The 13,827-nt window shown below is 37.6% G+C and overlaps 2 protein-coding genes across 3 annotated transcripts in view; one reads left to right on the top strand and one right to left on the bottom strand.

Annotated features, from left to right (window-relative positions):
* Positions 1-13,827, top strand: part of TP53BP2 (tumor protein p53 binding protein 2) — a 215,884-nt gene that overhangs the window by 44,685 nt on the left and 157,372 nt on the right. The gene's annotated exons all lie outside the window — the stretch shown is intronic.
* The window catches only part of FBXO28 (F-box protein 28), a 30,993-nt gene continuing 25,108 nt past the window's right edge, over positions 7,943-13,827 (bottom strand). The window contains exon 5 of the mRNA XM_033851114.2: positions 7,943-12,598. Coding sequence (XP_033707005.1) covers positions 12,204-12,598 — 395 coding nt within the window. The 3' untranslated portion in view covers positions 7,943-12,203. The remainder of the gene's footprint in view (positions 12,599-13,827) is intronic.

Here is a 13,827-nt window from a genome sequence, read left to right as displayed (position 1 = left end):
ATTCAATCTCCTTACTAGTTATAGGTCTATTCACATTTTCTATTTTTTTGTGTGTGATTTAGTCTTGGTAACTTTTGTGTTTCTAGGAATTTGTTTGTTTCATCTAAGTTATCCAATTTGTTGGCACATGATTGCTCATAGTACTCTCTTATAAATAATCCTCTTTATTTCTGTAGATTTGTAGTAATGTCTCTACTTTCATTTCTGATTTAGTAATTTAATTCTTCTCTCTTTTTTCCTTCATCTCTCTGACTAAATGTTTTTAAATATTACTGACCTTTTTGAAGTACCAACTTTTTTTTTTTTTTTTTTTTTTTTTGTGGTACGCGGGCCTCTCACTGTTGTGGCCTCTCCCATTGTGGAGCACAGGCTCCAGATGCACAGGCTCAGCGGCCATGGCTCATGGGCCCAGCCGCTCCGCGGCACGTGGGATCTTCCCGGACCGGGGCACGAACCTGTGTCCCCTGCATCGGCAGGCGGACTCTCAACCACTGCACCACCAGGGAAGCCCCCAACTTTTTTTTTTCATTGATTTTCTCTATTGTTTTTCTACTCTCTATTTCATTTATCTCTAATCTTTATTTCCTTCCTTCTGGTAGATTTGGGTTTAATTCTTCTTTTTCTAATTCCTTAAATTGTAAAGTTAAGTTGTTGATTTGAGATCTTTCTTGATTTTTAATGCAAGCTATAAATTTCCCCCTTAGTACCACTTTCATTGTTTCCCATAGTTTTGGTATGTTTTGTTTTCATTTTTATTAGTCTCTAAGTATTTTCTAATTTCTCTTGTGATTTCTTCTTTAATCCATTGGTTGTTTTAGAGTATGTTGTTTAATTTCCATAATTTTTGAATTTTCTACTTTCCTTCTGTTATTGATTTTTAACTTCATCCTATTGTGGTGGAAGAAAATACTTCGTGTAATCTATTTTTTAAAGTCTTTTGAGACTTAATTTGTGGCCTCAAATATGGTCTGTCCTGGAAAAGACTTGAGAATGATGTGTATTGAGCAGAATGTGTATTCTGTTATTGGTGGATAGAGTGTTTTGTATAAGTCTGTTAGATCCAGTTGGTCTTTTGTGTTGTTTAAGTCCTCTATTTCTTTGCTTACCTTCTGTCTGGCTGTTCTATCCACTATTGTAAGTGCAGTATTGTTGTCTCCAACTATTCCTGTGGAACAATTTGTCAACCTTTAAAACAAAAAGGCAAGCTTTTTAGCCAGTAGAATCAAGTTTATTCAGGAATAGCAGAGGGATTGCAACTGGGGACATGCAAACTATGGTGAACCATAGGCAACCAGAGAACAAAGAAGAGAAGCCGAGGAAAGCGGGGAGTTGGGAGGGTTTTACTTTTTATTTTTAATTTTATTTTTCTGGGCACGCCACGTGGCATGTGGGGATCTTAGTTCCCTGATCAGGGATTGAACTTGTGCCCCCTGCAGTGGAAGGGTGGAGTCTTAACCACTGGACTGCCAGGGAAGTCCCCATGGGAGGGTTGTTTTGAACAAAAGTCCACTGCAGGAAAGTTCAGGGAGTGGTGGTTTCTCATTGGCAGAGTTGTTGCTGAGCAAGGAGAAAATCTTCCTTCTGATGTCGTAGTAAACTTCTTCCTGTCCAAGAGTGTAAAGTAAGCTGTGACAAATGGTATGTTCATGAGAGCTTCCCTTCAGGGCTTCCTGACTCCATTTAAAATAAGGTGTCCCTTTATTAATTTTCACATATCTGTTTCTCCTTTCAATTATCTCAGCTTTTGCTTCATATATTTTAAGGGTCTGTCACTAGGTGTGTAAATGTTTATAATTGTTATACCTTCTTACTGTATTGAAACCTTTGCTAATTTATAATGTCCTTTATCTATTGTAAACTTTTTTGATTTTAAGGCTATTTTGTCTGATATTAGAATAGCCACCCCTGCTCTCTTTTGGTTACTATTTGCATGGAATATACTCTTGCACCCTTTGAATTTCAACCTATTTGTGTCTTTGCATCAGAAATGTCTTATAGACAGTAGATAGTTGGATCATGTGTTTTAATCCATTCTTCAAATCTCTGTCTTTTGATTACAGAGTTTAACCCATTTACATGTAAAATAATTACAGATAAGGAGGGATTTACTTTTGTCATTTTTCTACCTGTTTTCCTCACACTTTTGTGTTTAGTCAGTTTTTTTGTAGTGAAATGTTTAATTCCTTTCTCATTTACTTTTGTGTATATTCTGTAGGGTTTTTTTGGTGTTTACCATGATTAAATTTAACATACTAAATTTATAACACTCTAAGTTGAATTTATGCCTACCTAACTTCAATAACATACAAAATTTCTGCTCCTTCACAGCTCCATCCCTTCACCTGTCAATTGTTGATGTCACAGAATTACCTCTTTATATTTACAGTGTGTGCCCCCAAACATAAACTAATAATTTTTTTAAATGCATTAGTTTCTTAAATTATGTGGAAAACAAGATTTTGAATTATAAACCAAACTTACAATAATACTAGCTTTTAAACTAGTGATTTTTTAAATTTAATTTTTATCTTATATTGGGGTATGATTGATTTACAATGTCATGGTAGTTTCAAGTGTACAGCAAAGTGATTTGGTTATACACATACATGTATCCATTCTTTTCCAGAATCTTTCCCATATAGGTTATTACAAAATATTGAGTAGAGTTCCCTGTGCTGTATGGTAGGTCCTTGTTGATTATTTTATATATGGTAGTGTGTATACATTAATCCTTAACTCTTAATTTATCCCCCCCACCACCTTTCCCCTTTGGTAACCATAAGTTTGTTTTCAAAGTCTGTGATAGACTAGTGATTTTTTTCTTAATGTATTAATCTTGTCACTTATGTGGAAAACTGTGCACTTACAAATCAGTGTTACAGTAGCACTAGCTTTTATAATTGCAGATGTATTTAATTTTATCGAGATATTTATTTCTGCATATAGCTTAGAGTTAATGTCTAGTGTCCTTTCATTTAATCTTGCAAGACTCCCTTGAGCATTTCTTGCAGGGCAGATCTAGTGGAAACAGAACCCCTCAGCTTTTCTTTTTTTTTTTTTTTTAATCTGGTAGTGTCTTAATTTCTCTCTCACTTTTGAAGGACAGTTTTGCCAGATATAGGATTCTTGGTTGACACTGTTTTCTCTTAGCACTTTGAATACATTGACCCACTGCCTTCTGGCCTCCAAAGTTTCTGATGAGAAATCTGCTTATAATCTTATTGAGGATATGTATGTAATGATTTACTTCTCCCTTGTATGATTTCAACATTCTCTCTTTGTGTTTGGTTTTTGAAAGTTTGATTATATGTGTCTCAGCGTGGGTCTATTTAAGTACATCTTACTTGGAGTTTATTGAGCTTCTTGGATGTTTATATTCACGTCTTTCATAAAATGTATGAAGTTTGCAACCATAATTTCTTCAAATATTCTCTTTGCTCTTTTCTCTCTTCTCCTTCTGGGACTCCCACAATGTGTTTTTTGGCCTATTGTTGGTGTCCCACAGATCCTTTAGTTTCTGTTCATTTCTTCAATCTTTTTCTTTCTGTTCCTCAGACTTAATTTCCTTGTCCTATTTCTGTTTCCTAATTCTTTCTTCTGCCTGCTCAAATCTGCCTTCTAGTAAATTTTTTCATTTAGTTATTTACTCTTCAGGTCCAAAATTTCTTTTTCTTTTTAGGTTTTCTGTCTCTTTATTGATATTTCCATTTTGTTCATACATCATTTTCTTCACTTTCTCCATATCTCCCTTTAGTTCTTTGAGCATCTTTTAAAAAGTTATCTTAAAATCTGTCTAGTATATCTGCCATTAGTCCTTTTTAAGGGACAGTTTCTGTTGATTTATATTTTCCCCTTTAATGGGCCATCCTTTTCTGTTTCTTTGTATGCCTTGTGATTTTGTTGTTGTTGTTATTGAAAACTAGATATTTGAATCTACTAATGTGGTAACTCTGGGAATCATGTTCTCCTGCATGCCCAGAATTTGCTGGATTTTGGTAATTGTTTTTTTTTTTTTTTTGCGTTATGTGGGCCTCTCACTGTCGTGGCCTCTCTCGTTGCGGAGCACAGGCTCCGGACATGCTGGCTCAGCGGCCATGGCTTATGGGCCTAGCCGCTCTGCGGCATGTGGGATCTTCCTGGACCAGGGCACGAACCCGTGTCCCCTGCATCGGCAGGTGGACTCTCAACCACTGCGCCACCAGGGAAGCCCGTAATTGTTTTTGTATATTTATTTATTTTGATTGTTGTAGGCTGTCTCTGTGCTGAGGGTCTGCCTGAGGTGTAAACTTAATGTCCTCTCAGGTCTTTATTTGAGACTTTCCTTCCGCATACCTGGTCACTTTCTAATTTTCCCAGTACATAAAGTGGTTGTTGAATGTCTTCGTCTTTAATGTCTGGCTCCCAGACATTAAGAAAGAGAAAGATGAAGGGGTGGTGGTGGAAAGGGTGCTGGCTCTTTAAATCTCCTAGGAGGCGGTGGGAGAGCTGGTGGGAGAGAGGTTCGCAACAATGGAGGGAGCTACAACAGTGGCTTCCTGCAATCTTTGTCTGCACCTCTGTGATCAGAAGCAGTGATCAGTGATCAGAACACAGATCCCAAATATTTGGGGGACAGGGTCCTTTTAGCCCATCATGGGTTGGGGATGGGTGGCTGGTTGCTCCTGTGCTAAGACCTGAAGTTGACCCAAATTAACCACAAGTCTTTCCTTGGAAGTGCAAGTCTTCAATAGACCCCAGAGTTCCAGAATAATTACATCAGACAGATCCTGCCAGTGTAATTGTTGTCTAAGTGGGGAGACAGATTCCTGGTTCTTCCTACTCCACCACCCTCCCTGAATCCTTTGGGCTTTTGTATCAACTCTCTGAGGTAGGAAGTATTCTACAGATGATGAAACTGAGCCTCAAAGTATTAACCACCCAAGCTGGTATTACATAGCTCATAATTGGTAGAGCTGGGAGTAGGCACTCAATTCTGGTTCCATTGCACATATGCTTGACTCTTACTTGGTTGTGTCTTAAGGTGAAGGGAGTGGAGTTCTGAAGAGGCTCCTCTCTTTATTCTACCAGGTTCAGGTCGAGGTCCTGCTTCCTTATCAGAGCCCTCAGCCCAAGGTGGAGAAGGATGAGCATTTCAAGACTGGTTTCTTGGGACTTCCCTGGTGGTCTGGTGGTTAAGAATCCGCCTTCCAATGCGGAGTTTGATCCCTTGACGGGGAACTAAGATCCCACATGCCATGGGGCATCTAAGCCCGCGTGCCACAACTGGAGAGCCCATGTGCTGCAACTCCTGAGCCTGCACCCTCTGAAGCCTGTGCGCCACAACTAGAGAGAAGCCCACGTGCCACAACAAAGAGTCTGTGCACTGCAACAAAAGATCCTGCGTGCTGCAACTAAGCCTTGACGCAGCCAAAAATAAAAGTAAATAAATAAATATTAAAAAAAAAAAAGTGGTTTCTCTCCTGTGGCTCTCAAGGAAGCACTGCCGGGCAGTGTAAAAAGTCCTGTGAAATATTAAAAATATTGAAAATAAAAGTTTTAAAATATTGAAAATAAATTTCCCCAGGAGGCTAGAAAGCCTGTAATAGCTAATTGTTTTCCGTGCTTAAAAAAAAAAAATTTAAATATGCTTAAAGCAAGGATTGAAGGAAATACATGCAGCCAATGCAATATATCTTCTGTATCTCTATTTCCTTAGTCATATCTATCTCCCTATATATATTTACCACAGTTTATTACTTATTACCTGCTTACTATGTGCTGAGCACTGTTAACCCCTTGACATTCATTCCTTCATTGTCCTCTTACAAGGAAGGCACAAGCTGCCTTTGCTTTGGGAATGGAAAGCAGCTACTATGGCAGCACCTAGGGTTATAGAAACTGGTTATCTAGAGAGCTAAGGCACTTGCTTGTAAGTTTGCTGCAACCCTTCGAAGGAAGAACAAGCATTTTAGGTCCCCTGCTTCTGCTTCCCCCTCCCCATCTTCTGCTTAGCCCTGAGAAGACAGGGGTTTTCCCTGTGTCCTAAGAGAGAAAGCACGCCATAGGTTTTGCATTCCCGGAGCCAATTATTTACATTGCTGCTTCAGATTCTAGGTAGAAACTGACTTTTGTTCAATCTAAAGATCCCAGGGGAAAAAAATTTAAAGAAAACATAAAAGTTGAGAAAGCTCTTTGGTTGAATGTATTTCTATGAACAAAATTTAATGAATTTTGGGAATTTCATCCTTGATTTGTATTTCCTTTCCAGTCATAATTTGTACTTTGTGCTCAAACATCCGCCACTGTGTTTTTCTCCTCACGATTTCCTATAATTTTGCTTTCAGGAAATGACTCACCAAAACCTGAGGAATATAAGCAAGTTGAAACACATTTTCTGGATGAGAAAAATAATCTTTAATGGAGCCTGTAAGAATTGTTTCAGGAATTAACATGAGGAGTTCATAAATAAAGAGATATCCTTTTATTTTTAAAGCAACAGTATTGGTAAAGATTCTTGGTTTCCCAACAATGTGTTTTTTGCATAGCAACTGAACTACCTGAAGGAGATAGGGATAAAGATCTCCACCCTGATGTACCCTCTGAAGACTGGGAGGTACAGCAGCTGTTTTTATTTTTCTAGGTTTCTGTGATATCTTTTTTTTTTAATTTTAAAAAATATTTATTTATTTTTGGCTGCGTTGGGTCTTCGTTGCTGTGTGCGGGCTTTCTCTAGTTGTGGCGAGCAGGGGCTACTCTTTGTTACGGAGCGTGGGCTTCTCATTGCGGTGGATTCTCTTGTTGTGGAGCATGGGGCCCGGGCTTCAGTAGTTGTGGCTCGCGGGCTCTAGAGCCCAGGCTCAGTAGTTGTGGCACACGGGCTTAGTTGCTCCGCAACATGTGGCATCTTCCCGGACCAGGGATCGAACCCGTGTCCCCTGCATTGGCAAGCGGATTCTTAACCACTGAGCCACCAGGGAAGTCCCTATGTTTCTGTGCTATCTTGATGACTAGAATGCAGTGATGGTGTTGGGATAACTGATACCATGGCTGTCACCCTCATCTTTCAGCATAAATTCATCTGTGATCTCTTTTCTAAGTTGGAAACAAAGTGAGTGGGTAAAGTATTTATCAAAGAAGAGTGTGTTCTTCCTCAGAAAATTTCATTTCCAGTAATTCCCTATCAGTTACATCTTTATGAAACAGAGATGAAATTGATTTGTATGATTTTATTGCATTGAAATTTTGAATAGTCTTGGAGCTGGAAGGAATTTTGAAAAGAGAACTAGAAGAGAACGAGTATTCTTCCCCGGCAGGACAAGAGAATTGGTGGTCACTACTTTTGTATTGACTGGTAGCCAACATTATAGTAAGGCAACTACGGACATGCGCTAGTGGCCTCCAGCTACATCTCTTGCCAGGACTGCCTATTTAAGACTACACGTTCTTAGAAGCCTTAAAAATATTTTCTTTTACCTGTATGCCTAGTGTAAATCCATTGTCAAAGAACTTTAGGACAAAAGTTGCCTCCTTCAAGCCTTGTCTTCATGATTTTAAGCTCTGTATGTTACTCTTAACATTAGTGATGTTTGGCATAGACTGCTTCTGGTAGATGTATGAAATGTTCTTCTGTATATTTATTGAGTTTAAAGAATTAATGTAATCTAGAGTCTCATAGGTCCCAGCTGTTTTAGAATGTAGTAGAGTGTAGCAGAAATACATAAGCTTTGGAGGCAGGTAGGTCTGGGTTCAAATCCCACTTAGGCACTTCCTTGTATAACATTCTGGATATGTTGCTTAACCTGAGTTTAACTTCCTTATAGAGAGTAAAACCTACTTTATAAAGTGGCTATGAGGATTAAACTAAAACAATATACTGCTTTAAGAGGTGGTAGCTATTAGCATGGCATTTGTTAGACGAAGAGCTCCATAATCTTTGTGCATGAAATACAAAGAAAACAAGTAACACTGGTAAAAACACATTTATTTACGTACCCTGTCGTGTGCCCGGGAGGTGTTTTTCACTTTCCAGTAATTGAATTAGGTTATAACAATTAAAATTCCAGAAGGTAAACTATTGTAATTTATTGTTGCTCATGACCGTAAGTAAACAGACATGGTACCACATAAAGTAATTTTAAACACGTCTAAACTTTTGGTATAGCTTTGATGTATACTTTGGCAATGGACCTAATAGATTACCAATATGCTTCTAAATCCCACGGTTCTCTTCAGACACAACAGGAAAAATTTCAATTTAATGTTTCAATTTCAGAAATTTAACAAAGATTCTTAGGAAGCTGGAAAAGGCCATTACCTAAGCCTATAGTGTTTACCACAAATATAAATGTATTGCTATTAAAAATAAAATCATGGTAGGCAGCAGTCAACTAATTGCTAATTTCATTTTGTAGATTATATAGGAATTCTTGAAAATAATTCACCTCAGATGGCAGGCTATAGAAGTTTGTTATTTTAAAGTAGTTCTTTACTCATTAACTTTTTGAGGACTAGTTAAAGGAATTCCGATCCCAAGTCAAATCATTGAATAGCCCATCAAATTGTATTTTACACTAGAAACAGCCATTTCCAAGAGACTGCATCATACATGGCATTTCCTTTGAGAATGCCTTTATCCCTGGCTTCAAATCTTACTTACAGCATATCATTATTTTTAGAAGGTTTGGTAAGTGTTAAAAAATGGGTACTCATTTTCTAGAGCAGGATATAAGAATGTGCTGATCACCAAGTATGAGATTTTACATTACATTAAATTAAAATTATATACTGTTGGAAATAGACAAGATAGGGAGTTCCTAGATCCTAGAAAATATTATGGCTAAGGAAATAGAGAACTCAAAAGAGGAATCTACCTCCAAGAAACTACTTCAGTATAGTAAAATAGAATTAGTGCCCTGTCTTAGGAAAAAGTTTGTTAGTAATAAGGAACTGGGACATCATACATTGTTTCTTTGGAGATTAAAGTGCAGGCTATGAAATGGCATATAAAATAATGCATAAAATAGTGCAATCTTAAGGTGCCATTATTTTTATTACACATAGCCTATGTTCATATGTCCATTTTCGCTCAAAAATCCAGCTGTAGTGACACCTTTTAGCTTATTTATTTAGGCATTACTTATACTCTGTTCTACCCACCTTAGGGGCTACATAGAATATTTTAACACTTTAACAAGTAGAATAATAGCGCCTACATTTGAAACTACTAAATAGAGATTAAGGCAAGCCCCTGTAAAGTTCAGTACTCCAAAAACACGTTTTACAAAAAAAAGTTGCTTCCAAAGCCAGTGGCTTTAGACCTGATGGCACCCCAGGTTTTTAAAACAGTATGATTACTCTGATTACATTTGTGTTTGCCCCATTATTTCCAGGCTCTGTACATCAAGAGGAGCTCAAAACAAACAAAAACCAGGTTCTATATCCTCATGTTCTAAAATAATACATAATTCAGAATATGTGAAAACCAAGCCAAGTCCACATGGGAGATAAGCTGAGAATCATGTTGGGGGCGAGGAGGCAGTCCTCTCCATTTCTTCCATAGGCCCTTCCACGTGGTACCTGTTTGTAGTATTGCACCATAATCAATTCGTAAGTGGGACAACTTATTAGAGAAGTCTCCTCTGAAAGACAGCCAAGGAAGATGACAGGAATACTTTATAAAATGTTGTTCTAGGACAACACAATATTAACATACAGCATTTAAATTACCGACCTATAACCCAGGGCAGGATGGTTTCTCTCTTGGGAGGCTAATTTACAATTTTCCTGTAACATATGGCAGTTTTAGGTGAAGGATATATTTTGTGATTTGTTGAAACTTAAATACCATTATACTACCCAAAGGCAAGTATAACAGCTATCAAATGGGCCAAGGCAACATCCTAACTTGTTTTAGCTAGTTAAGATTTAAGACTTAAACTGTAGTGCTTTATCTCCTACTGTTATGCCACATTCATGCATTAACAAGTGCAACTCATTAACCTTATGGGCAGATGACTACAAGTGTATACTGTAGAAATTTGGATTTTGAAACAGAAAATCTATCTTTTAATAGTGAGTGCTTATTATGGAAGCCAAATACTCATGTTAACTGAGACTGTAGACATTTAGGGTGTCCAGATGTAGTTTAAAAAGAGACCCAGGGAACTTTAAATAATTCATTAACAACTATTAAAAAGATCATCTGAGGTTATATCCCTTTGTAAGCCTGTAAACATGTACTCTGTTACTTAAGTCTTCCTATTGACATGAAAGCAGACTATGAAAGGCCATGAGTATTCCAGTAGGCCTCCTCCGAAGTTGTGACAATATGGCTAAATCCTATGATTAAACAAATGAGACCTGCTGAGAAAATGAGTTCCAGACAGGGACTTTTATGGATGACCTTGGCTGACAAATGTTTTTTGGAAATTGTTTATTTTAAAATTACCTTCCCAACAAACCATGAAAACACTTGGATGTTATTTTATGGTTTTTCATTGAAAACATACTACATTGTAAATGGAGTTTCAAAGTTAGACAAAGAATTGATCAAAACCTAAGGACAATATTATGTAAGGACAATGTTAAAAATTGATAAGAAAACGTTTCATTTGGTGAGGTTAATCTCAAGGATGCATAACCAAGTCATGTTGGACAGATTAAAAAAAGGTAGTGACCTTGTGCTTTTATTCAACTAAGGTACTTACCAAAACCTTAGGTTTTATACAGGTGTCAAACTCCCACCTGGAAAGGGATAGTATTCTATACTACACCTAAGTTTACCTTAAATAACTGAAGCCCAAGGCAACAGTTGTTTAAAAGAACTTAACAGGCAAATAATGACTACATAATTTAGTACATTAAAATAAAACTAGGACAGTAATAGTTGACTGTTTCAAAAATAAACAAGTGGGGAAAATAACCACTGTACACAATTTGGAGGTTGTTAAAGTGACCACTTAGAAGGTTGAACAGTGCAAGACATGCTTTTCCAGTTACAAGCTCAAAACAGGAGTGCAAACGAAATTAAAGCTTTTGTTTAAAGTTGCAGGATAAGGAAAGCTTGAAATTAATATTAAAAAGCTTCCCTCAGGTCATTCCCCAGAAATGAAATGATCAAAATGCCTTTTCATAGTATAATTTTCTTCAGTGAACTTTCTTTCAATGGCAAAACTGCATCCCACAGGTTGGGTTTCCTACTCACACCACTGGTCATGACCACATTTGATCAATGAGCACACACAGCGGTGAGTAAGGAAGAGTACTAGTTGCCAGAAGTCTGACATCAATGTAAAGAATTGGGGTTCTGCCTTAGCCAGTGTACCTGAACCCTGCAGAGAATAGATAAAGCAATGGGCTCTAATACTCTCTCATTCTTGTAAAACTGGAGGACAAATGGACATACAAATACCACCCCGCCCCCAGAGGCAAGCTGTTGTGGTGGAAGATGTTAAGCGCTTAAATGAACTAAGACGCTGCTCTAAAAAGTGGAGAAGTGTAGAGGTTCAAGATCAATACCAGTGCAAGAGCTTTTTAAGTGAGTTGACTAGGCAATGCATGCATCCATCCATGCAAATGTAGGACATGGCCCCAAAAGTGAACCGAAAACATGTATATAACAACTGGGTAAGTCCCTTGCCAGTAGTTTATAAAAATATATAGTCAATACTGTAGAGGCCCCTTCTACAGCCAATACTATGGAAGTCCGTTTTAGTTACCCATTACTTCAATACCAAAAAGCATTTACTACTTTTCAGACATTCCAGACAAAGGTCACTTATAACAAAAAGTCAACTTTTTTTTTAAAAACAAGATACTGTCCATTTAAAAAGTAGGTCTTTTCTTTCAAGTGAACAGGACATTTTATGTATTAAACTTAACTTCTAGTCTGTCAAGACTGGTTTAAGATCCTTATGTAATGTGCATATATGCAGAAACAGATAAACTTGCTTTAAACATTATCTGCACAGAAATAAAGTTAACTTCTCAAAACATGATAGGATAGGTCTGGTTAGTACAAATCTATTGCAAAATAAAAGGATTCTGCGCATCAGTTCAACGAGGAGAAGCGGGAAAAGACTGTCCCAACCATGAGAGTTCAAGTTTACGTTGTGTTCTGAAAGCCTAGAGCTAAGGGACACCATGTTGCTCACAGTGTCCTGATATGCAGAACTGCTCAAGCTACGAAGTCAGGGCTTCTTCTGGAGCTAGAAGCACATTCTGGTTTACTTTCTATTCCGGAGACGTTTAGATTTCCTAAGAGAGTCTATGGCTTCTGCGGCCTTTTTGCGTTTCCGAGGAGACTCTTCATTCTGCCCAGACCCTGAGGAGTCTCCTACTGCACTTTCCATTACTTCTCGCAGTTTGCGTTCCAGCTCTGCCAACCGTGCGTTCTGTTCACCTATGATCTGGGTCTGCTCTAGCAGTTTCTGGTCCTGGTCTTGAAGCTGTTTCTGCTGTTCTTGCACTTTGGTGCGAAGCTCAGAAATTTCACGCCTGAGAACAGTCACCCCAGCACCATTTGTCTTAACCTGCTGCTGGAGTTTGGTAACCTCTTGTCTTGAAGGGTTTTGCTTAGAGAAGAGTTGCATTGTTGTCAGGGCTGCAGAAGGTCCTGGAACTGTGGAGAAATAGTTTAAAATGGTCAATCACTTAAAATGCCTCACTACCAGTAATACTTCATTAATTAAACTTACTCAAAAACAGAAATATCCTTTATAAAATCACTTCTGATAATTTCTTCTTTGCAATCTATTTGATCTAATGGATTAATCAGACACCTTGTCTTAACTATAAATGAGTTTGAATTCTGATTCTCATGTTCATGTGGCAATATGTGGAATGCAAGCAAATGGAGATGGGCATTTAATGGCATAAACTTGGATTTAAAATATTATAAAGCATTTTTAGGACCTAGTAAGAAAATATAAATAGTAAAATTAGAGTAGAATCATTTCACACAAGCAAACATAAAACATCTGAGTTAGAAGTACAGACCTATCATGTTCGCAGATCCTCTCTGCACTTAGTTATATGCAAAGGCTTCAACATTAGCCAAACAACAGGGACACCATCAAAAAGTGGGTTACATCACATGTGATGATCAGGAAGAACTTCTGACATGGTGTAGGAAGGCTTTGGAACTATTCTGTTTTAGTAATAATAGAATGTAACATGGGCACAAAAATCACTACTTTAAACTAATAACCTACTTTTTTAAAACCCTATCTCCTGAAGCTTTTCTAAAAGGACCAGATGGATCCATCCACACCCTAAAACCCATCTTGCTAATTTTCTCCTTATACATTTAAATACTCAGAATATTTTCCTTAGCTGGTGCATTCTTCCTTCTCTCTCTGCTTCCCTTTAGCCAACTAACAAGGCTCAGATCAATTCTCACCTCTTGTGAAGTCTCAATCAGACCAGCCAACGATGATTTTATCTTCCTTAAGATTCTCTCTGCTACTCATTTGACATTTAAATGGACACTCCTTTAAACTATTTCTCTTGCCTACGATAATTTGAGTCTGGATATGTCTTACCTTCTGAAATAATAAGATTCTTGAGAGAAGACACCATGTATTATACTTCATTTTAGTCCCCACAGGACACAGTACAGTGCTGTGCACATAACAGGTAATCAATAAATAACAGATGTGTTAATGCTGAGATGCTGTAAGCTTTATTATTAAATTACAGACAGCCACTCAGTTACCCCACCGAGTACTCCAGGGAGCTAACTGATCTGAACAAAATATTTTACTAAAAATTTGTTCCCAGATTTAAAGTATTTGCAAGAGTTGAAGATATTGAACAATTCATTCTTTCAGTAGATAAGGACACAAATCT

Source organism: Tursiops truncatus, chromosome 1, assembly GCF_011762595.2.
Source record: "Tursiops truncatus isolate mTurTru1 chromosome 1, mTurTru1.mat.Y, whole genome shotgun sequence".
Lineage (NCBI taxonomy): Eukaryota > Metazoa > Chordata > Mammalia > Artiodactyla > Delphinidae > Tursiops > Tursiops truncatus.
This window is presented reverse-complemented; position numbering and strand designations above follow the sequence as displayed.